Genomic DNA, 25,975 nt, shown 5'->3' with positions numbered 1-25,975 from the left:
ATGGTGAGCAAACGTGCTTAAATAAGGTGTCCTTGCCAGTTTGCGAGGCAATCCCTGCATGTGTTGCAGCTCTTGGAACAGTGACGAAACATGCAACTGTGGGGATTCGAATATATAATTTTTTTTTTTTTTTTTTTTTTTTTGAGCATGCGGAAGACACTGTTTCAATATGAGCATGCTTGCTCATCACTAAAGTGAATAATTAAAACAATATTATAAACTGCCTAGAACTGACTATAACAGTAGCTGTGATCCCATGCTGTCCTGTCTGTGTACTCCTTTGTGTGTCCCAACCCCCCCCTCCCCCCACCTCCTCAAGTCCAGGAGATGTGGTATGGTCGGACACTACCATTGCACAGTACACAGCAGGGGCACATTTATAAGATTATCTCAGCACAGGAACATTATTTTTAAACTCCTCCAATTGTGAAACCCTTTATGATAGACTTGCAGCTGAAATTTCTAAGTGGTTCATTGCCTCCTTCAGAGAAGTGTAACCTTCCTGAATGTCAAGCACAGCGATTGTAATGAGCCTTTGGTCTGTAAGTGTCCTTTCTACATCCGTTTTTATTGTAGCTTTTGCTTAGTATTTGTTTTAGATGTACCCTTATGTCCCCTTGTTTTAGCCTGCTCTGATCTGGTAACACTGCAAGAAATTTTAGATTGTGTTTGTTCATTTTAATATAACCATTGTTGTCATTCTAAGCTTGTTCTGCATGGAACTGGTTATCTGATGTCTTCATTATCAGGTCTTGTAAATTAGATGTTGATTGGGGCTGGAAGCTCCACGGAGCTGATGAATATCGTTAGATGGAGAATCGTAAATTTTGAAAAGCTCATTAAAATAGATGAATTTTAGTTATTTTTCATGAAGGCTGAATTGCAAGTTTACCACTTGTCTCACCAGAAGGTCAAATTTTCAGTCGTATTTATATGCTGTAATTAGAGGGGAATTGTAAAGCGGGGTATAACCAGAGCAGGTCCTATAAGAGGGTGGTCTGCAGGCACATTGCCGATCTGATGTGGATTTTATGCACTGATTTCTAAACTGAAATTCAAAGCGTTTCTCAACTTATTTATGCTAATTGTGTGTGTTGAAAATGCACAAAAAAAAATAAAATAAAATACAACAAAATAAATGTTTAAAATCTGCTCTGCACTACAAAAACAGACATGCTGAGGATTAAAAAAAAAAAGTGTGAGATTACTATAAACTCCTCCACTTTGTTGGTTCTGTGAAATGCTGCAGATTTAAGTGTAAAATCGGCACCGAATGCTCACCGTATGAACCCGGGGATCGGCAGATTTCGTAATACGAAAAGCATACTTTATTACAGGGATCTTGGGCCTGCTGAGGCTGGTGAACTTACTATGAAAATCATCAGCATTGCTTTTATTCTGATACCAAATGAGCATTTTTATCTAGCTTATTTTAATATCAGACAGGTAAACATTTTTAAAATGGGATTATACAGCCGTTATTCTGTAGCTTTTCAAAGAAAGTACACCATCCTCATCAGGTCTAAAAGATCTTTATTGTGAAATATGGTGATTAGTCTGCTTTAACTTTGAAAAAGATGCCCATTTGCATACCACTGTACTACAAAAAAGTAATCTGACTGATGGAAGACTACAAGTTCCATCTTTCGCACAGTCTGCAGCTTTATTGCATGCTGAAACCTGTCCATTCATTACAGCTGGAAAGCCACTGGGTGAAGACCAACTGGAAAGGTGTTTTCTCTATTCCTGGTTTTCACTCGTGGAGCTGCACCCTCTGTCAGGAATGTCTTGGCATGCTCCGCTAACTTTCTTAACTAGAACCTCAAGACCTCCTCCTTTTTAAAGTTGGCCACTGCGCTAAATCCAACCATTTCTGTGTTGCAGATGGCCTCCGCCACCGATCCAAAATACGGACATCGAGACGTTTCGGACCAGAATTTTGATTATATGTTCAAACTGCTGATCATAGGGAACAGCAGCGTGGGGAAAACCTCCTTTCTGTTCCGGTATGCGGATGACACCTTCACGTCGGCTTTCGTCAGCACTGTGGGAATTGACTTCAAGGTGAAGACGGTGTATCGAAACGATAAGCGAGTGAAGCTACAGATCTGGGTAAGTGGATAATGATTATTCTGTTTTGCTCCATGCAAAAAAAAAAAAAAATTGATGCTCCACTTTAAAGGGAAATTATTATTAATTCACTTTTTTTGTTTTATGCTTTTTGTCACATCTTGATCTGTATTTTAAAACAAACTTACACTTTCCACTCCAGCCACTAGTGAATTTTTTTTATTTCCTGTTCTTTCAGGAAATTCACATGTACATGTGCATCTCACAAAATTAGAATATCAAAAAGTGAATTTATTTCAGTTCTACAATACAAAAAATGAAACTGATGTAAAGTGATGTATTTCACGTGTTTATTTCTGTTAATGTTGATGATTATGGCTTACAGCCAATAAAAACCCAAAAGTCATTATCTCAGTAAATTAGAATACTTTGTAACATCAGCTTGAAAAATGGTTTTAAAATCTGAAATGTTGGCCTACTGAAATGTATGTTCAGTAAATGCACTCAATACTTGGTCAGGGCTCCTTTGGCATCAATTACTGCATCAGTGCGGTGTGGCATGGAGTCGATCAAACTTTGGCACTGCTGAGGGGTTATGGAAGCCCAGGTTGCTCTGATAGCAGCCTTCAGCTCGTCTGCATTTTTGGGTCTGGTGTCTCATCTTCCTCTTGATAATACTCCACAGATTCTCTATGGGGTTAATGTCAGGAGAGTTTGCTGCCAATCAAGCACAGTGATACTGTTTGTAAACCAGGTATTGGTACTTTTGGCAGTGTGGACAGGTGCCAAGTCCTGCTGGAGAATGACATTTCCATCTCCAAAAAGCTTGTCGGCAGAGGGAAGCATGAAGTGCTCTAAAATTTCCTGGTAGACGGCTGTGCTGACTTTGGTCTTGATAAAACACAGTGGACCTACAGCAGCAGATGACATGGCTCCCCAACATCACTGATTGTGGAAACTTCACACTAGACCTCCAGCAGCTTGTATTGTGGCCTCCCCACTCTTCCTCCAGACTCTGGGAGCTTCATTTCCAAGGTCTATTGTGAAGTACGAACAAATACCATCACATCATGACCAGACCACATATTACCATCACATAGTGACCGAATACTATTCAAATCATTAATAAAAAAAAAAAACAAAAAAAAAAAAACACAGTACTAATATTACCAGAAGTGCCCATTATACACAGGAGCTCTGTAACTAGTATGCAGTGTACAGGTAATGGTGATCACCAGTGGCATTATACCCAGAAGCTCTGTATATAGTGTCAGTGTACGGGTAATAGAGGGATCACCAATGACATTATATACAGAGCTCCTGTGTACAGGTAATACAGGGATCACCAGTGCCTTTATACCCAGGAGCTCTGTATACAGTACACATTGTATAGTGTCAGTGTACAGGTAAGACACTGACTCACCAGTGATGTCTCTAGTTCAAGATGTTAATCCAACACAGATAGCCATCACTTCTTCCAGCCAGGATTCGTCACTGCAGAAAATAAGTTACCTAGAGCTCCGCTTCCTGAGCAACATTCCCCACTTTTTACCCAACTTCTGCACTATGTCAGATGAAGAAAAATGCAAAATAGTGCCACCCTGCACAGTAACTGGACCCCTCCCTCAATTCATCATTTTTATTTTTTTTTTATTTTTTTTTTATTTTTTTCTCTCCCATTCTCAAGTTGTCATCATCATTTGTTGTTCCCCACCCCCAGTCTCAATTCATAATTATTAGCTCACCCCCCATGTAGCATAATTTTCCCTCCCCCTCAATTCATCATTTTTCAACATTACATACCCATTTAATTTATTTAATAAAAACAAAAAAGAAAAACCTTGTAGACACCGTCATCAGTATGTCACAAAAAAAGTGGAGGGAGTGCCCCCGGAGCTGCGCTGCCGTTTTGATGGCTGTAGAGCTTCAGGAAAGCTCCCTTCTCCAAGATATATTACGCAACCAAACCCTGTACCTGGGCCCAGTGAGGGAAGGGGGGGGGGGGGGGCCCGGACTTAGTTTTTGTTTCTGCTCACCGGGCCCCATACACCAGTAAGGGTAATAATGCCTTGATGGTAGCCTTGACTCCATCCAGACTCCTACAATGGGGGTTACAGATTGGAAAAAAAAAAAAACAGCCAAGAACGACTGAGATACCGTTTTCGTAACTCATGTTTGTTCTTGCACGTGTAAGTGTGGCCTTGGCTCAACAATCTTTTGAGGATCTGTTTTATTTCTAACCCTGACTGGTACTTTGAGCAGAGACTAAGCGTGCACATATATAAACTAAACCTCCACTTTCAAGCTGTGACTCTAAGAACAGCAACATCACCGTCTTTAAAAGAAGCAAGTCACAACAACCTGAAATTTTAAAGGGGCTCTCCAGGACTATTTAAAGCCCCACTCCGACTTTTTTTTTTTTTTTTTTTGGTATTTTCACCTCCAGCATGATTAGTTCCCCCACCTGCAGTACAATTCTTAATGGTCGCCGTCTCTTCTGTTCTCGATGCCGCTTTGATAAACTTTGTTGAAAAAACAATCCTTGGTACTGATGTTTGGTGTGTGGTGTTTTTTTTTTTTTTTTTTTTTTTTTTTTTGCGTCCCACCCAAGCAAAGCCTTCACACACATAAAAAAAAATGGTCTGGTTCTGAACCAAGGAAGTCCATTGCATCCCAAGCTGCTACATTGGCTGTGCATCTCTGTTATAGACCTAGTGCATTTACAATAATTAGTGATAGGATCAATAATATCAGACTAGATAAGCGAAATGTTCCCTAGCTTTTTGCAAAACTACAAGTACCAGCATGATTGGATTTTGTGTCCAAAAATAGTCGGAATATCCCAATTCAACCCCTTTTGTGGCTTTAATGAATGCACATTAATTCATGCACATAATAAACATTGCGAGGTCACCCAGGCGCTCACCTTTTGCCCCGTGTGGGGGCGTCCATTACCTATTCATAATTAATCATTGTTAGTTGCCGCTTGTGCTGTGATTCCCAGATGACATGAAGTTATACAGCCCATCACTTTACCATCAAACATGACGGATTTCTATATCCGATATTGACAACCGGGACATTCTCGCATTACTTGTCGATTTCTCTCTCATATTGGGGGAGATATACAGTCATGGCTGAAAGTGTTGGCACCCTTGAAATTGTTCAGGGAAGTGAAGTATTTCTCCCAGAAAACTATTCCAGTTACACATTTTGTTATACACGTTTATTTCCTTTGTGTATTGGAACAACACAAAAAATAGAGAAAATAAAGACAAAAAGGATATAATTTCACACAAACCCCAAAAATGACTTGGATAAAATTGTTGGCACCCTCAACTTAATACTTGGTTCACACCCTTCGGAATAAATAACTTCAATCAATCGCTTCCTATAACGATCAACAAGCTTCTTGCACCTCACCTGGGATTCTGGACCCCTCTTCTTTTGCAAACTGCTCCAGGTCTCATATTTGAAGGCAACTTCTCCCAACAGCAATTTTAAGATCTCTCCACAGGTGTTCAGTGGGATGTAGATACGGACTCATTGCTGCCACTGCAAGACTCCCCTGTATTACCTGTACACTGACATTGTATATACAGAGTCCCTGTGTGTAATGGCACTTATGGTAATAGTATTGTGGGTTTTGTGTTTTTCTTGGGGGGGGGGGGGGTTTGGGGGAATCTGTCACCTAATTTTTTTTTTTTTAATTTTTTTTTTTCGTATATAAGTTGCAGACACCAAAATTGGGGGCTTATCTACATTCTATAATGCTATAGCTAAGCCCCCAATGTAACCTGAAAGATGAGGAAAAACAAGTTATATTGTACTCAGCCGGGGTCCGGTCCGGCGACTCCCATCTTCATGCGATGACGTCCTCTTCCTTGCTGCCTGTTGCGGCACCTGCGCAGGCGCACTTTATCTGCCCTGTTGAGGGCAGAGCAGAGTACTGCACTGCGCAGGCACTGGCCCCGCTGACATTTCCCGGCGCCTGTGCACTGCAGTACTTTGCTCTGCCCTTGGACCGGAGGACCTGACCCCTGGGTGAGTATAATATAACTCGTTTTTCTTATCTTTCAGGTTACATCGGGGCTTATCGACAACATTACAGAATGCTGTAGATAATCCCCTGATTTTGGTGGCTGCAGCTCATATGCGAAAAAATAGGTGACAGATTCCCTTTAATATTAATGATCAGTATTTTAGTATTCAGTCACTATGTGGTGGTAATATGTGATCTGGTCATGGTGTGGTTGTAGTTGTCTCTGTATGTGTTATTATTGGTTACATGACTGACATAGCACCCGGGGCCCTGGACAAATTTCCCATAAGGGATGGGAGCAGTGCTCTAGAATCACTGCGTTGAGAAACACGTGATGGTGTCTCCGCAGTGTCGGATGTTGATCTCCATGAGGTCAATCATCCTCCTTTTTTCATAGTCTGCTACTAGGCATTGCGCCTACTAGCCAGTTTCCTACTCCACACTGATGAGGGGCAATACTCCGAAACAGCTGTCTGTGGATGGATACCATGTTTTGGCATAGGTGGTTTCCTTCATTGGAGACTGCCCTTCCCGTGGTTGTTCCTTCCCGGTGAAAGACCTGGCTAGTCATTGCTTGTGTTGAGAAACATGTGATGGTGTCTCCCCGGCTTATATATTTGCATGTTTTACATATTTCCCATAAGGGATGGGAGCAGTGCTCTAGAATCACTGCGTTGAGAAACACGTGATGGTGTCTCCGCAGTGTTTTCACTTAAACAAACATGACAGCGCATTTAGTCGCTGTGTTTGCTAGAAATGATGCTGCCGGGTTACACACGAGCAAAGTCGTTATTAGCAGACACAGCTGCACAGTGTACTGCGCGTGGCCATGTCTGTTTAAATGATGGCCTTCAATCATGGCGCGCCTTCCACAGCCTCATGCCAGAGAAGATGGATGGGAGACAAGCCCGGGGGAAGGTGAGTGGTTGTTTTCGGCTTCCTCATATTTAAAATATATTTCTGATCTGTATGTCTGAGCATGCATGCATGATGTGTATGACTGTACATGTTTTTGTGAATTGGTCTTCAAATATGCATGTCTGCGTATGTGAAGGATGAGGGGGCAGGCTAGGCCCTGTGCATGAAATTTATATTTCTGTGCCATATGTGTTCATTATAAATTGTGGTATCTGTTAAAGGGGCCCAATTAGACACTTTTTTTTTTTTGCACGGGGCCACTAAAACTACTGTATGTATATGATCTGGTGAGGATGTGATGCAGAAGTTGTCTTTTTTGCAAGAGTGGGCGGTGGGACTATAGAAGGCTTGTGGCGTGGAGGCGGAGCTGGAGTGGAGCCTAGTGAAGTTTCAAGGTGGACTATGGACCTGGCTATTTATTTGTACCCACTAAGATGACTTATAATTTGCAGGATAATAAAGTGGCCCTTAATGGTCCCATTTCGGCTTTTTATGTCCTGCAGCTATTAGTGGCTTTTATTAATATCCATTGCTTGTTATACAGTCTATTGGTGATCAGACGGCTGGAAGCAGAGAATGCCTGGCATTTCAAGACTTTTAGTTTAGTGTTTTTTTCATCTTCCAAAAGTCCAGAAAATCACATTACTGCATCTGATTTGATTTACTTAATATTGCTTGTATCGTGGCAACATATTTTGCAGCACGGAACAGAGAACTTGTGGCCATGCCCTATTCTGTACCCCTTCAAAAGCACATTTGGACCCCAAAGTCCTGTGTAAAAGCACAGGACTTTGTTTTTTTTTTTTTTTTTATTACATGCTTATTTGTGGGGTAATTCTCCAAAATGTACTAAACGTTTGGGATTATCCCCCTCATTTCGGAAGAGTTTGCAAAAATGCCTTTTGGATGGGACACCGATCAGTTATGGGGCCAAAAATCACTCTCTATGCTGCTGCTAAATTGGAGGTGAACTGGGTCGCATTGCAACCTGCGCGGTGCCGCGACCATAACTAGAGAGTCACGAAAAGTCTAAACCTTGTCTTGGTTGGTAACCATTCGGACTCCATTCTCCAGCATTCTGCCACGATGGTATCGAATCTATTTGTGGAGTGGGTAAGTAGGCCATTACTTGACACCTCTAGCGACTGTTTGTCTACCATGAGAACAAAGGATTGGGCATGTTAATAAAAAACAAAACAAAAACATGCCCAATCCTTCCTTCCCGCTGAATTATCTGCTAGGGAAGAAAACGGGAGGACTTTCCACATATACGGCAGTTGACTTTTCAAGGCAAGGCTGGCACATAAGAACAAAGTTGACCATATGTGTATAGCCAACTTTTAACAAAGAGGGGGGGAAACAAAAGTACGACCACTTCCTAGCAGCAGGTTTACTTTTGTGCAATAAAACTGGGCCATGAAATTGATCTTCATTCCATTTCTGAAATGATCCGCATCCCTCTACCAGTAATTAGTGACGAGCCCATTATTTATGACATGGGGTTTCACGCTCCGAGGCAGTGACACGGAGCCATGTTTTACGTCTTTGATGCAGTTTATACATCGCAGAAACGTCTGAGATTTCCCAGGACCCTTTATCACTGTAATATAGCGGATGAGTCATTCTGCAGCGTCTGTGTCTGTTCATCCTCCATTAGTTTTACTGCCGCGCCTTGTAAAATAGGAAAAAGACAAATCCGCGTGATGGAACTACATACACCGCACCTGTCATAAAAGTACATTACAGAAACCCTCCGGCAAAGAGTAAATGTATTTTCTGCTTCTTCCTCCACCAGATAACAATTCTGTAATAATAATTCATGGTGAAGCACAAACTGCAGCGAATGGAAGTGGCGTATTCTGGGGGCAAACTCATTGGGGCAGTGCGTTGGTGCTGACGATTGAGTCAGTAAAAATCCAACCAATTATTTTCACATTGCTACATTTCTAAATGTTCTACGTCCGACAAATTGACATGGGTGGTTAGTGATCGTAATAGTTAATATCTACTGTGGGATAATAAACTACTAAAAGGGCTGATATTGATGCCCATTATCCATGGAATTAATGCAGGTGGCCATGTCCTAAATGTTGGAGAAGTTGTCATGGAGGTCTGTATCGGGGGAAGATAAGGGAACATAAAAAAAAAATAATTCAGAGATGTACCCATACTGTGTTTTTTTTTTTTTTTTGAAGGACATGCAGCGCAAGATATGCCTTATACTTTAGATGCAGTTGTCACTGATGGGACCCGCATCTTTCATGCAAATGGGGCCTTATTGCCAGGAATGGAGAGGTGGTCATGCATGTGCTGCACTCCCAATTTTTGTTTGTATGTTAACTTTGAATGGAGAGATCATCTCATGGGCAACCACTTTTACATTCCCGATGGCTCAAGACAAGGCACTGTCCTTGAAATTTGGGACCCGGCAGTGGAACCTGCTGTATCTATAGCATATCCTGCCATAGATGTTCAGATGGGCTGGGAGAAGTTGTCATGGAGGTCTGTGCGGGATGTGAAGAGAAGTGAAAATTTAAGGACTTAATTCGGAAAAAACGTCACCTGTGAATCACTCGACTGGTATTCACTCGAAAAGTAAGAGGCACAGGATGCACTATAAATGCAGGTACCACTGCTGGGTCCCACATATTTCTTGAACGGGGCCCTAACGTGTGTTGCTGGGATTGGAGATTTTGCCACACATGCACGGCTCTCTGAAATCATTTGAATTGGAACAAAAGTGAAAGGAAAGGGATGTGCTTTCCCTTTTCTTTTTTTTTTTTTTTTTTTTTTTTTTTTTTTTCTTTTTTTTCCCCCCGGTGGTGCTGACTGGACCGAATTCTTGAGCGAAATCCAGGTAAGTAGGACCGATCTGTATTGGGCACTTATGGCCTGACCACAGGTCATTCCATAAATGTTCAAATGAGAATATCTCTTTAATACGAAGTCTAGAGTTTTTAGCAATCCGAGCTCTTAAAGGGGTTTTCTGCAATTGTTGACCCATCTTTAGGATAAGTCATCAATATATGGCATCATTTGGAAATTGAACTCATGGTACCGCCACTGATCAGCTGATTGACGAGGCTGCGGCACACCATTTGAGCACCGGAGCCTTTTCTGGCTCCACTCTATACACCATGTAGCATCTGTACTCAACTGTGCAGCTCATTCACTAGAATAGGGCTGCAGCACCAGGCCCCGCCATGTTGATGACAGAAGGTCTGATAAAGAAACAGCTTTTTTTTTTTTTTTTTTTTTTTTTTTTTTTTGGGGGGGGGGGGGGTTTATTTGGGGTCACAGGGAAAGCTCATTAAAAAATCCATGGCAAATGGTGCAAATTTTCTATCCTGCTTTTCATGTGACCGATGTTGTAAAGGTTTCGGAAGGGGCATTATTTTATATAACTTATTGGTAGAATGGACAGTGATATATTTTATGAAGATCCATTGCCACACTTACAGTGATGATGGGGTTAAGCTTTTTCTGTATGTGATAGACGCGCTCCGCACCACTTTACGTGTTACAGCACAGGCTATGCTCTTATCTCGCACGTGTAATCCTTTCTGGGAACATTTAATTATGCAGAGCCATAATTGTAGCGGCGGATGGAAAGCAGACCGGCAACACACAAATATTAATGAACAGTTCAATTTATAAATGGACACTGGCAGAACGTGCTCATTTACTGGTTAAACCGATGGCTTCTGTTGTAATTAAGCGTTAAGGTAGTGACAGAACTATAATCTTGTGGCTTTTTTTTTTCCCATATTTTCTGCATTAATTTATTTCTAGGAACGTACATAAAAACCGTGTAGCTAGAAAGATTCTGAATTGCGCCTCCCTGTTTCCATATTTGGACACTTATTATGGGGTCTATTGGCCACAATCCAAGGGGTTACCGATAACATTGTGGGAGTGAGAAACTGGGCCATTTTGTCTAACCACGCACATGCCATTGTCACTAATAACCACAGCATCTAAAGGGTTATACCTCTGCAATCAAGTTATCTGCTAACACAGCACTAACCCATGGTTGTCTGCAATGTTAAACAGCCGGCACCTGCCAGGTTTAGAGTGGGCTCCGTGTGTTAGTCTGCAATATTAAATTCCCCCTGCCATCTCGTGGTGTTGGTTACCAACAGGCCAAGTTTTCAGAAGCAATCATAGGTGTGGCTCTGTTGTTGTGTTTTGTTTTTTTTTTTTTGTTTTTTTTTTTCTAAGGCCAAAGAACCTGTTTAACTAGCGATGGGCGAACTCGAATGATAAAGTTTGAGGTCTGTACCGGCCACTTAGTGTCCGTGCAAACAAGACCTTCTCCCGGAAGACTGTTAGGCTATGTGCACACGTACCGGAACTCTCGCGGAAATTACCGCGAGAATTCCGGAATTCCATTCCGCCGGAAAATCGCATTTTAAATTCCCGCGATTTTCCCGTGGAAAAACTAGCATTTTGCAAGCGTAATTGGCTTGCAAAATGCTAGCATTTTCCAAGCGATCTGTAGCATCGCTTGGAGAACTGATTGACAGGTTGGTCACACTCGTCAAACATAGTGTTTGACAAGTGTGACCAACTTCTTACTACTGAGGCCGCCTATGCAGCATCAGTAGTGAAAGATAAAATGCCAAAAAAAAATTAAAAATGGTGTTATTCTTACCTTCCGACGTCCCACGCAGCTGTTCCCAGTAATCCTTTGCGAAAATACCCGCGATGACGGCCATTCTCGCGGGATCGCGATGTCGCGCGAATGACCGAGACTTCGCGATCCCGCGAGAAGGGACGTCATCGCGGGCATTTTCGCAAAGGATTACTGGGAACGAGAGCATGGAGAGAAGTGGGAAGGCTGCGCAGGACGCCGGAAGGTGAGAATAACAATATTTTTTTTATTTTAAATTCTATTTTTTACAGGGATATGGTACCCATAGCCCAGAGGACAGTCTCCTCTCCTCGGGACCGTGGGTACCATCCGCAAATGCTCTGCTTACTTTCCGCATGGTGTGCACAGCCACATGCGGGAAGTAAGCGGAACAATGCATTCCTATGGGTGCGGGATCGCCGCAATTCCGCAAATTAATGAGCATGCTGCGGTTTTTACCGCAAAGCGATTCCGCAGCGGTAAAAACCGCAGCATTAGCACAGCATTGCGGAATCCCATAGGAATGCATGGGATGCTTATTTTTCGCGGGAAAATCGCAAGGTTAAAAGCGCCGCGGAAATGCGAAAAAACGCCACGTGTGAACTCAGCCTTACTGTTTGGGTTTGGCAGTCTGAACAAAGCTCGTTGAAGGCTGTGTGGGCACTTCTGGTCCGTTCACAGCCATGTCAATTATTGACATGGCTGTTTATTAGCCGGCAAACAATGTGTGTAAAAAAAAAAAAAAAAAAAAATTGGGGTCCCCTCTCTTTTTCATAACCAGTGCAGGTTAGGCAGACGTCTGTGACCTGCAGCTTTCAGCTGTCTGCTTCTATCTTGGCTGGCTATCAAAAAATAGGGGGGGGGGGGGGGGGGGGGACCCATGCCATTTTTATTTTTTTAAATTACGGGTTTAATGGGTTCCCCACACTTGGATGACCAGACAAAGCAGAAGCAGAGAGCTGGGGGCAGTAAGTCTCAGGATTGGCAGGCCCATAGTTATTGGGCCCTTCCCAGTCTAAAAATAGCAGCCCGCAGCCTCTCTAGAAAAGGTGCATCCATTAGATGTGGTGCTTTGCCAGTGTCTTAATGCTTGCCTTGGTGCATTGGCAAGCGGGATAATATTTTGGGGTTAATATCTGCTGACATCAAGCCCAGATGTTAGTAATGGTGTAGTATCAATCTGACACAACCCTTACTAACCCAGTACGTAAAAAGAAACAATCGCACTGAGGAAAAAACTTTATTTGAAAAAAGCAATGTAACTTCCAAACAACTTCCCTCTTTCCCCCACTTATTTAAAATAAATAAAATGCACACCAGTCTGTCATAGTCCAAATGGAGGTCACACGACGCTCCCAGTCTTCAATCTGTGGAGCTCTGTTCACAGACCACAGCTCTGTAGTCTGAAGCAGCAGCCACTGCTTCACCCGGCTTCTGTGAACTGGGGTGACCTCATTAAGGTTACTTCAGTTCACATGCGCCAGTTCTTATGAGTGCAGCGCAAGTGCTAGTCAGATGATCAGTCACTCATCAGTCTGGCAGTTGCACTGCCCTTGTGAGAACATCTGGCTGCTGTGAACAAAGGTAACCTTAATGATGTCACCTCAGTTCACAGCAGCAGAGTTCACGAGGAGCACACTGACTTTTCCTGGAAGTCCGTGTTAATGTTAGGCCTCTTTCACACATCCGGTTTTCAGCATCAGGCGCGATGCGGCGAAAAGTGTAAAAACCGGATCCGGCGCCGGTTGCCACCGGATCCGGTTTTTCCCCCATTCAGTTTCATTATTGCCGCATCGCGCCGGATACCTATGCGGCGTATCCGGTTTTTGCCTGATCCGGCAAAAAACAGCCTGTCCGGCGTCTGGAAAAAACGTTCCATGTAACGTTTTTTTGCAGCGCCGGACTGGCTTTTTCCACAGCGCATGCCTGGACTCTGAATGTTAACCCCACAAGTGCCCGGAGAGAGAGAGTTCTCTCTCTGTCACCCGGACACTTGTGAGAGATCTCTCTCGCCGGGCACTTGTGGGGTTAACACTCAGTGTCTGGGTGAGAGAGAGAGATCTCTCTGTGGGGTTAACCTCACAAGTGCCTGGCAAGAGAGAGATTCTCTTGCCTGGACACTAAGTGTTAACCCCCCATGTCTCTCTCTCTCCACTCTCCTCCCCTCCCCTCCCTTTCAGCAGCTGTCTCATTGGCTGCCTCTGTCCACCTCGTCCTGCGGCTCCTTTAATAATGTCCGAGCCGTATCTTCTCGCCGCACACACATCCGGTGTCACGGCTGCAGGCCGGATCCGGCGGCCCGGCTTTTCGCCGCACGCCGCCGGACCCCACACACACCGGATGTGTGAAAGTAGCCTTAGTGTTCGAGTTAGGTAACCTGAATAAAGCTTGTTGAACAAGCTTTCCTGGTGTGGGCACTTCGGGCCCCATCACAGCCATGCCAAGTATTGGTTGTTTTAATGCCCATAAATAAAAATAAAGGACATTAATGTGTAGTATCACAGCAGATAATTCTGAACAATAAGTGTAAGGGGTACTTCACACATAGCGAGATCGCTGAAACGTCACAGGTTTTGTGACGCAACAGCGACCTCACCAGCGATCTCGCTACGTGTGACACATAGCGGCGACCGGCCTCCCACTGCAATATCGCTGATTGTGCTCGAATGTCCCAGGTCATTTTTTTTTTTTTTTTTTTTTTTTATCATTGGCGTCCCGTTGGCCAGCGTGCATCGCTGTGTATGATGCTGACTAGTGACCTCGTTGGCGACTCAGAACTCAGGGACGCAGGCGTAAGTCGTCAGAATCGCTGCTGTGACAAGGTACCAACGACCGCCGAGGTCGTTATACGGATCGCCGTATCGTTGCTGCGTCGTTGAGTAGATCTGCCTGTTTGACAGCTTACTAGCGACGTACCAGCGATCCTTACCAGGTCGTATCGTTGTCGGGATTGCTGTAGCGTCGCTATGTGTAACGGGAACTTAAGATATTCTCTGTGTTCCTGCAGATAAAACGACAGTGTAAATAAGAAAGCAAATTTGATAATGGCCAAATGTAGGGAAACGGGTGTCAGTGGCTTATGCCGAGCAGCCAGGATATTAAAGTAGAGAGAATCTCTTATGTAAAGCTCCATGTAATGCACAATAGTGATAACATGGTGGACGAGATCTGTTCTCTTCCTGCTGACTTACTTCAGATCTTTTTGCCGGTTATTAGGGGTGCCTTGACATTGCGTTTAGGCCTCTTTCACACTTCAGTCTTTTGACGTCAGTTCCAATCCGTCAAAGTGTGGGGAAAAAACGGATCCATTGCAGACTGCCAAAAAACTTATGCATCGGATCCGTTTTTTGGGCGGATCCGTTGCAGCAGCCAAGAGTCTGAAATTTTGAGGGAGATTTTTTATTTATTTTTTTTTTTGTCTGTTCCAGAACGGCTTTTGGGGTTAAATTGCATGAATGGAAAAATCTTCCGGGCATGCTCAGTTTAAAAAAAAACAAAAAAAAAAAACCGGGTCCGCCGCTGAAAAAAGTTACTTTGTCCGTCTACTCCAGACGGACGCTTAAATTCCAACGGATCTGTCAAACGGATGCAACGGACGACCATCCATCACAATCCGCCGCTAATGTAAGTCTATGAGAGAGAAAAACAGATTCTGCAAAAAAAAATCCATTTTTTCAAAAAAGGGCGGATTTCGACTGACGTGAAGACTGAAGTGTGAAAGAGGCCTTATCTTCATGTTTGTGGGTCACGTCGGGGCTCGACTCCAAACATCCGATATGTATGTGCTGCATCAGCACTAAATAGTCTTAATAGGTGAATTGAGAAAAATATAGGCATAAATTAAATTTGTATCAAATAACTGAAAATTGTCACGTATTCACCCATTTTGCTATGACGCCCTTAAAAATTTCTGGTGCAAGCAATTACCTTCATAAGTCACATATCAGATAATACTTAGTTTCTTCCTGAAAAAGATTGCAAACACAAATTCTTTGGTATTATTATCTTCATTTAATTTGTCTTAAATGAAAAAACACAAGAGAATGAAGCAAAACATTGATCATTTCACACAACTCCAAAAATAGGCCAGACAAAAGTATTGGCACCCACAGCCTAATACTTGGTTGCACAACCTTTAGCCAAAATAACTGCGACCAACCGCTTCCGGTAACCATCAATGAGTTTCTTACAATGCTCTGCTGGAAATTTAGACCATTCTAATTTGGCAAACTGCTCCAGGTCCCTGCCATTTTTAGATCTCTCCACAGGTGTTCTATGGGATTCAGGTCTGGACTCATTGCTGGCCACCTTAGAAGTCTCCAGTGCTTTCTCTCAAACCATTTTCTAGTGCTTTTTGAAGTGTGTTTTGGGTCATTGTCCTGCTGGAAGTCCCATGACCTCTGAGGGAGACCCAGCTTTCTCACACTGGGCCCTACATTATGCTGAAAAATTTGTTGATAGTCTTCAGACTTCATAATGCCATGCACACGGTCAAGCAGTCCAGTGCCAGAGGCAGCAAAGCAACCCCAAAACATCAGGGAACCTCCACCATGTTTGACTGTAGGGACCGTGTTCTTTTCTTTGAATGCCTCTTTTTTTTCTCCTGTAAACTCTATGTTGATGCCTTTGCCCAAAAAGCTCTACTTTTGTCTCATCTGACCAGAGAACATTCTTCCAAAATGTTTTAGGCTTTTTCAGGTAAGTTTTGGCAAACTCCAGCCTGGCTTTTTTATGTCTCGGGGTAAGAAGTGGGGTCTTCCTGGGTCTCCTACCATACAGTCCCTTTTCATTCAGACGCCGACGGATAGTACGAGTTGACACTGTTGTACCCTCGGACTGCAGGGCAGCTTGAACTTGTTTGGATGTTAGTCGAGGTTTTTTATCCAACAGCCGCACAATCTTGCGTTGAAATCTCTTGTCAATTTTTCTTTTCCGTCCACATCTAGGGAGGTTAGCCACAGTGCCATGGGCTTTACACTTCTTGATGACACTGCGCACGGTAGACACAGGAACATTTAGGTCTTTGGAGATGGACTTGTAGCCTTGAGATTGCTCATGCTTCCTCACAATTTGGTTTCTCAAGTCCTCAGACAGTTCTTTGGTCTTCTTTCTTTTCTCCATGCTCAATGTGGTACACACAAGGACACAGGACAGAGGTTGAGTCAACTTTAATCCATGTCAACTGGCTGCAAGTGTGATTTAGTTATTGCCAACACCTGTTAGGTGCCACAGGTAAGTTACAGGTGCTGTTAATTACACAAATTAGAGAAGCATTACATGATTTTTCGAACAGTGCCAATACTTTTGTCCACCCTCTTTTTTTTTTTTTTTTTTTATGTTTGGTGTGGAATTATATCCAATTTGGCTTTAGGACAATTCTTTTTGTGTTATTTCATTTAAGACAAATTAAATGAAGATAATACCAAAGAATTTGTGTTTGCAATCATTTTCAGGAAGAAACTGAGTATAATCTGACAGAATTGCAGGGGTGTCAGTACTTTTGGCCACAACTGTAAGTGTCACACGTCTATCACGATCTACACTTTACAGGTTCTGAAAGGCCACAGAGTTCGAAACCCCATTAACGAGAGGCACCACTAACCAAACACCATGAAGACCAAGGAGACCTATGAACAAGTCAGGGCCAAAATTGTCAAAGTACAAGTCAGGGTTGGTTATTAAAAAAAACAAAAAAAATCCCTATCGTTGATGATCCTCCGGAGCACCATCAAATCCCTATCATCAAATGGATGATACCACAGCAAACCTGCCAAGAGAGGGCCTTCCACCAAGGAAGGCATTAATCAGAGAGGTAGCACAGAGACTAAAAATATATCTAGTAATATATAATTTATATGAAAGTGCATAAAATAAATCACAAATACTAGTGTGTAAAGAAATATATTTATACAGGGCACTATAAAAAGTGCTGTAGTGCAAAAAAAAAAAAACCTGATAATGCAGAGTACTATAAAAAGCAGTATATCATACACGCCTCCCCGGAAGAAGGCAAAGCGCCGAAACGTGCATAGAGACCCGGCAGCATGATTTTGATTCTGGTAATTTATGCCCTTATATTGTCTACTGCAGCACCTTGCACTTTGGTTCTCCTGCATTTAGCACTTTCTATAGTGCTCTGTATTAGTTTTTTTTTCGCACTGCTGCACTTTCCCATAGTGTTTTTTTAATCAACATTTTGCACTGTAGCACTTTTTATAGTGCTCTGCATTATCAGGTTTGTTTGTTTTTTTTCACTGCAGCACTTTATAGTGCCCTGTACAAATATATTTCTTTACACATTAGTATTTTTGCGTTTTATTTTATGCACTTTTTCATCTAAATTATATATTAATTACTAGATACATTTTTATGGATTTGACTATTTTGGTGAATATCTTTGTATATTAGCCTTGTCTGTTTTATATACCGTATATTTACATTGTTTGCAGTTATTTATTTATATGAAATATTTTTGGGGCATATTTACTTGAATATACTTCTATATTGAAATTTATAATATTCAAACATGCTCCGTTTTTATTCAGCTAATTTTACTATATTGATTAAAATATTTTGTATACTTAATAAAATTTTGACATAATATACTATACTTTTATTGTCTTTATTGCACTTTTTTTTTATAGGATCTTATCTTAATTTGTGCTTGACATATAATTTTATATACAATTTGTTCTATTTCTGATCGATGTTTGAACTGATGAAACCATAAAAAAAAAAAGGGGGGGGGGGGGGAAATTCCAGGTTGTGAGGTAGCAAAACATGAACAATGCCAAGTGGTTGAATGCTTTCACAAGTGTGTGTGTGTGTATATATGTGTATATATATATATATATATATATATATATATATATATATATATATATATATATATATATATATATATATATATATATATATATATATATATATATCAACTAGATTGTGAGGGTTGATAAGGCATCCCGCTATGCTCCGTTGCTGATGTCACTGGTTACTGCTGAACCTATGGCTGTAAAGATCTCACATGATTATGTTAGTTGTCTCCCACTTTCTGCATATGGATATGCTCACATGGTTTGCATGATTCTGCTCCTAAATCCACAAGAAAATAGTTTCAAATACTCTTTTTCCCATTGTAATGTACATTGCATTTATTCACATGGGGCATGTGGTGTTTGTTGGGTTTTTAGTTGGTAGGGGACAAAAAAAGTTCCACTTTAATATAACTTTTATTTTATTTTTTTAAGCTCGCAATTCATGGATTAAAAAAACAAACATTTCAGCATGCTCAACAGTTTTTGAACATGGATTTTTATCAAAGCTTTTACACCAGGATGAATCGAAGTTGAGGGACCCCTTCATTAAGGTTGTCATCGACAACTCCAGTCTTAATTGATCGGCCCCCTCCACCTTGTTTTATGGTGTGGCGTTTGTTTTATTAGTTAATTGATTCTGAAGTCAAAAATGGTGTTTTTTTTTTTTGTGAAGAAATGCCTCAAAAACGTGTTTGCTTTTCTTTTGCAGCTTTTAAAAAATCTTATTGAATCCTGTCCAAAAATCCATATTACGGTACATAAAAACACAACACAGCCGCCGCTCTCTATACACAGCGCCTGTAACTGAACTGAGAGGCGTATAAAGAAACTATACCTTGTACATGGTGAGGATATCCTCTATTATTAATTGGGCTAACACTAACGTGCTGATGTTGCTGCATTACTGCCATGGAAAGGTTTAATGGATGCATTTCCACCCCCATTGTGGCTCCTGGTCCCCGACCTTCGCCTGTGTTGACTTCTCACCTGTCTGACTGGGGCTCAGCTGATGTGATCTGCGGCTCAGCCAAGTGGAACTTTTAATTTTCCCTTCACCCATGACAGCACCACATGAGAGAGGGATCCGCCCCGCCAGGACAGGAACCTACTGAGACATAAGGGGCGGCACCTCTCCCCCGCTTCAGTTGGGTTCCTGTCCTGGAAGGAATCCCACTGTGGCGGTGCCTGTCATGGGCGAAGAGAAAGAAGACCCAGGCCCGTCCCGGCGCGGGAAGAACAGGTAGCTTACCTGTAGCGCCGGCCGTCGGGTCCTGGAAGCGCAGTCCCCGGGGTCCCTGGGGCTCCGGGTTCGTGCGGGCGTGGATGGGATCCCGGTGGCTCCGGGAAGCCCCCACCGCGCCGCCCTCCCCTCGCGCACGCCGCATCTCGATCCCCGTGGCAGGGGAGAGACGCTGGCGTCTTCCGGCCGCTGACGTCAGCGGCGCTTGGAATGCTGGGTGCGCCGGCTGACGTCAGCAGAAGGCGACGGTGTAATGGCGCCGGGTGCGACGCCGGCCGGCTTTCTGAAGCGCTGGGCCGGCGGTCGCAGGGGGGAGGGGAGGAAGACGCTCACCAGGCGGAGGCATGCAGATTTAAAGGGGAAGACAGCGGTAGATCGGCGGTGCAAGATGGAGTCCGAGCAGGAACGTTCAGCGTCCCTGCCTCCCTCACAGCCCTCTGGCAGAAAGCATGGAAGCCATTCAAGCAGCAGTCGCCCCAGCCGCAGGTCGGGGCACTCCTCAAGGTCCAAAGAGCGCGGGTCAGGTGCTCCGACGCAGCCTCCAAATCCGGTACCCTTGATTACGGGTGGTGAGTGATCTTCGTGAATGTCAGCAGTATGTTAATAGGGGGTTTTTCTATTGTATGCTTCACCCTGTAGGAAAGGCCCAGAAAAGCAGGAAGCAAGAAGAACAATAGGGATTGTGCTATATGTAAATCTCCCCTAGCAAGAGACTGGCAAAAAGATCTCTGTGCTTCGTGCATTCAGCGAACTATGGCGGAGGAAGCACCTAGTTTCGCAGCCAATCTAATATCTGCCCTCAGGTCAGAAATGGAAGGCTCAATTAAGTCCTTATTGAAAAAAGGGAAAAAAAGCAGGAAGGATTTCCCTAGTTCCCCCTCAGATTCCGCATCAGTATCATCTCAGGCGGAAAAATCATCCTCCTCAGACTCCTCAGATAGTGACACAGGGGGTAAGCCATGTTTCCCTGTAGAAGATACAGATGCCCTCCTAAAGGCCATTAGAACCACAATGGGCCTACAGGAAGAAAGGGCGGCCAAAACCCTAGAGGACGTCATGTTTGGGGGGCTTCAGGAGAGGAAAAAACGAACCTTCCCAGTAAACGCGAAAATCCAGGCGCTTATTGAGAAGGAGTGGAAAAAGCCTGAAAAATCGGGGGCCCTTCCATCTGCTTCTAAGAGGCGATACCCCTTTGAATACAAGGATACGGAAATATGGGACAAAGTCCCAAAAATAGATGCAGCGGTGTCCAGGTCTTCCAAAAGGTCGGCCCTGCCCTTGGAAGACGCAGGGGTTCTTAGAGACCCGCTAGACAAAAAAGCGGACTCATATTTGAGGCACGCATGGGAAGCAACAGCAGGAGGTCTTAAGCCGGCGATAGCGGGCACCTGCACGGCACGCTCCCTCATGATCTGGCTGCAGCAGTTAGAAGAGAAGCTGGCGTCAAGGGTCCCAAGAGAGAAGATCTTATCAGACATGTATCTCTTGCACGGGGCAGCGGCTTTTCTGGCAGATACCTCGGCGGACTCTATGCGATTAACAGCCAGAGCAGCGTCACTATCAAATGCTGCTAGACGCGCGTTATGGCTTAAAGGCTGTCCGGGTGACCTTCAGTCCAAGACCAAATTGTGCTCTCTCCCCTGCGATGGCCGATTCCTGTTCGGCAAAAACTTGGATGATATTCTGGAGAAAGCAGGCGATAAGAAAAAAGGCTTCCCCAGATTCCCTATGGATCAGAGGAGACAGCCCTTTCGGAGGGGAAGATTCAATAGAGGACGTCCTCCCGCTGACAGGAGAAGATGGGAGGATAAAAAGAAGAAAGAATCAGGGTTTATGTTTGGTGGAGGCCCCTCCACCTCCAAAAAGTCACCACAGTGACGCCAGTATTCCAGTAGGAGCGAGATTGGCACTCTTTTTCCAGGCCTGGGAAAAGATCTCCTCCAACACCTGGATTCTGAGCATCCTAAAAGAAGGCCTGAAAATCCCCTTTATTCGTCAGCCAAAATCCGTGGTCGTCATCACACCTATCAGGAAGATGACCGAAGAACAACTGGCCTTAGAAACAGAAATCCTGAGCCTGATAGACAAGCGGGTACTGTCCGAGGTGCCACGCTTACAGGAAGGAAAGGGGTTTTATTCACCCCTTTTCCTAATAAAAAAACCGGATCAGTCGTTCAGGACAATCATAAATCTCAGACGCCTCAATCTATGGATAAAGAACCCGACCTTCAAGATGGAATCAGTAACTACGGCAGTGAAGCTGCTACATCAAGATTGCTTCATGGCCGTAGTCGATTTAAAGGATGCATATTACCACATCCCTATCCATCCAGATTACCAGAAAAACCTGAGGGTAGCGCTTTATATTCAGGGCACACTAAGGCACTTTCAGTTCAGGGCTCTTCCGTTTGGCATATCCATAGCCCCGAGGGTCTTCACCAAGGTCATAGCGGAAGTGACAGCCTTTCTCCGGATTCACGATACGGTCATAATACCATACCTGGACGATTTTCTTATAGTGGGCAGTTCAGAGGACCACTGTACAGCACAGCTGACTCAGGTGATCAACACCTTGCAAGAGTTAGGGTGGATAGTCAATTTCAAAAAATCAAAATTACAACCCCTAAAGAAACAGACCTTCCTAGGATTTATACTGGACTCAGAAAGGCAAGAGTGTCTGCTCCCAGAGTCCAAGATAGAGAAGGTGCAAAATCTGGCCTTGGCAGGCCGAAACCAACCATGTATGACATTAAGAAAAGCAATGTCCCTGCTAGGTACCCTAACATCCTGTATTCCGGCGGTCAGGTGGGCTCAGTTTCACACCCGGCAACTCCAGTGGGAGATACTAAGAGCACAAAGATCGCTAAGAGGGCGTTTGGAAGGAAAGCTGGAGCTTTCCTTAAAAACCAGAGACTCTCTCAACTGGTGGTTGAACGAGACAAATCTGACCTTAGGAATACCATGGGACAGACAGGCGACAGATATAATTTTAACAGATGCAAGCTCCTCGGGGTGGGGGGCACACCTAAGGGGCCTCATAGGTCAGGGTTCCTGGACACCTCAAGAAAGGAAGGCATCCTCCAACCTGAGAGAACTGTGTGCAGTGGGCAAGGCCCTAAACCACTTCATTCCGCTACTCCAGGGTCAAGATGTACGCATCATGTCAGACAACAAGGTAGCAGTGGCATACATCAACCACCAAGGAGGGACAAGATCACACTCCTTAATGGAAGCAGCAACAAACATTCTGAGCAGGGCAGAGGATCACCTACACTCCGTGACAGCCCTACACATAAAAGGGGCAGAAAACATAGAGGCAGGTTTCCTGAGTCGCAATACCCTGAGGCAAGGAGAATGGGCACTAAACCGATCCATTTTTCAAAAGTTAATTCAGCTTTGGGGGGAACCGGTGATAGACCTCTTTGCAAACAAGCACAACAGGCAAACAGAAAGGTTCTGCTCTCTAAACCCAAGGGAAAACCCATGGGCAGTGGACTCATTGCACATCCAGTGGAACTTCAGACTGGCTTACGCGTTCCCCCCCAGTAGCTCTGATCCCGACTGTGGTAAGAAAAATCAGAAACGATCAAGCCAGGGTGATTCTAATAGCTCCATTTTGGCCAAAAAGGCCCTGGTTCGCTCTGCTACGGAAGATGTCCCTCTCCGATCCTTGGGTTCTGCCAGAAATCCCGGACCTACTAGCTCAGGGTCCAATATTACACGCTCAGGTCAAAGGATTCCATCTGACGGCGTGGAATTTGAAAGGTCGCTTTTAATAGATAGGGGGTTCTCCCCTGGGCTGGTGGCCACTCTGCAAAAAAGCAGGAAACCGGTGACTACTAACATCTACGGCAGAACATGGGATAAGTTCCTACAGTTCTTGGGTAAGCCGTTAGGGAAAGAACCTCCGATTAGTGACATCCTAGAGTTCTTACAATCTGGGTTGCAGATGGGGTTAGCAGTAAACACACTTAAGGTTCAGGTGTCGGCACTAGGGGCGCTCTACAATTGCAAACTGGCATCAGATAGGTGGATAGCCAGATTTATTAAATCCTGCCATAGAGCTAGACCTATTCCAATACCTAGAATAGCCCCCTGGGATTTAAACCTGGTGTTAGAAGCCCTTACAAAAGAACCGTATGAGCCATTACATCAGCTACCCCTAAAGTTTTTGACCCTAAAAACGATCCTGTTAGTAGCCCTCACATCAGCCCGCAGGATAAGCGACTTACAGGCTCTCTCAGTAAATCCTCCTTATACGCAAGTCTTTCAGGATAGGGTAGTGTTAAGAACAGACCCCAGTTATCTGCCCAAGGTAGTGTCAGATTTCCATCGGGGTCAGGAAATTGTTCTTCCATCCTTTTGCGAAAATCCAAAAAATCTGGGGGAGGAAAAATTCCATAGTCTGGATGTTAAAAGAGCTCTTGTAGAATATATATCTGCCACTAGCCAGTGGAGGAGGTCACAGTCCCTATTCGTAGCTTTTCAGGGTGCCAGGAAAGGCTATGGGGTTTCAAAAGGGACTATTGCTAGATGGATCAGGGAAGCCATTAGTGTAGCCTATTCAGCTAGTGGTATCCCGATTCCTGACGGCATCAAAGCTCATTCCACCAGAGCCGTGGCGACCTCCTGGGCTGAAAAGGCAGAGGTATCAATCGAACAAATTTGTAAGGCCGCTACCTGGGCCTCACCTTCAACCTTCTTTAAGCACTATAGATTAAATCTATCCTCCTCTGCTGACTTAACCTTTGGTAGAAGGGTGCTGCAAGCGGTGGTCCCTCCCTAAGGTGTTTCGAAGTCTCCAAAAATCTCTCATGTGGTGCTGTCATGGGTGAAGGGAAAACCACCATGGTTACTTACCGGTAGCCGGTTTTTCCGGAACCCATGACAGCACCCGTACATTCCCCCCCTTTTTTCACTGTATGGTGTGCACAATTAGTAGGGTGTTTTGAGTGTTGTGGTGTTGGATAAACATGTAACTAACCGGGAAGTCCTCTCAATGCTCTGTAACCCAACTGAAGCGGGGGAGAGGTGCCGCCCCTTATGTCTCAGTAGGTTCCTGTCCTGGCGGGGCGGATCCCTCTCTCATGTGGTGCTGTCATGGGTTCCGGAAAAACCGGCTACCGGTAAGTAACCATGGTGGTTTCAGTCTCCACAAGGTGCTACCTGGGAATGGAGTCGTTTGTTGGTTCAGTGGGCTTGTATTTTTTTTTTTTTTTTTTTTTTTTTGTACGTGTTCCTCTTCTCTTCACTTCCCCATTAAACTTTGAGAAAGGTGGAATTCTTTATTGTATTTAGTGTATTACAAGAAAACCTTTAATATATGAATCCACATCCAGATTGGTGTCATAATAATAATAATAATAATATTCATTTATATAGCGCCATTTATTCCATTGCGCTTTACATGTGAAAAGGGGAAATATAGACAAGTATAATAAACATGTGTAAGACAAGGGACACACAAGTACATAAGGAGAGGGTACCCTGCCCGCGAGGGCTCAGTCTACAGGGATGGGTGAGGATACAGTAGGAGAGGGTAGAGCAGGTCGTGCGGTGGTTCACTAGACCGAGGATCATTGCAGGCTGTAGGCTTGTCTGAACAGGTGGGTCTTCAGGTTCTTCTCTGAGGTTTCTGTTGGTGAGAGTCTGATGTGTTGCGGCAGAGTTCCAGATTATGGGGGAAGCACGGGAGAAGTCTTGTATGTGGTTGTGGGAAGAAGAGATTAGGGGGGAGTAGAGGAGGAGATCTTGAGATGATCGAAGGTTGCATGCAGGTAGGTACCTAGAGACCATGTCACAGATGTATGGAGGAGACAGGTTGTGGATGGCTTTGTATGTCACGGTTAGGGTTTTGAATTGTAGCCTCTGGGCACTAGTAAGCCAGTGAAGGGCCTGGCATAGAGGGGAGGCTGGGGAATAGCGGTAGACAGGTGGATTAGTCGGGCAGCAGAGTGTAGGATGGAGTGGAGCCAGAGTGCTAGAGGGGAGGCCAGAGAGTAGCAGGTTGCAGTAGTTCTCTCCCTCTCCCTCTCCCAAAAAACCGGACGGGTGCCATCCGTTCTCATCAGTACTAAAACGGATCCGCCATCCGTCCTTTTGGCGGATCTTGACTGATGCAAAAAACTGAAGTGTGAAAGAGGCCTTAAAGATTAACTGTACTTTTCAAGTAAATTTTCAGTAAGAGCTGTCCTGTGTGTGTAGAAAAGGAATAACACTACTTCTGGCCGTTTTAGATTACTTGCATCCTTCATTTT

At 44.0% G+C, this 25,975-nt stretch overlaps 1 protein-coding gene across 1 annotated transcript in view; it reads left to right on the top strand.

The window, feature by feature from the left end:
- The window catches only part of RAB3B (RAB3B, member RAS oncogene family), a 77,526-nt gene that overhangs the window by 10,920 nt on the left and 40,631 nt on the right, over nt 1-25,975 (top strand). The window contains exon 2 of the mRNA XM_073563659.1: nt 1,885-2,112. Within this exon, the coding sequence (XP_073419760.1) occupies nt 1,885-2,112 (228 nt within the window). The remainder of the gene's footprint in view (nt 1-1,884; nt 2,113-25,975) is intronic.

Source organism: Dendrobates tinctorius, unplaced genomic scaffold, assembly GCF_039654945.1.
Source record: "Dendrobates tinctorius isolate UK_male_01 unplaced genomic scaffold, ASM3965494v1 ptg000396l, whole genome shotgun sequence".
NCBI lineage: Eukaryota > Metazoa > Chordata > Amphibia > Anura > Dendrobatidae > Dendrobates > Dendrobates tinctorius.
The sequence above is the reverse complement of the archived record's forward strand: the minus strand, read 5'-3'. Positions and strand labels throughout refer to the sequence as shown.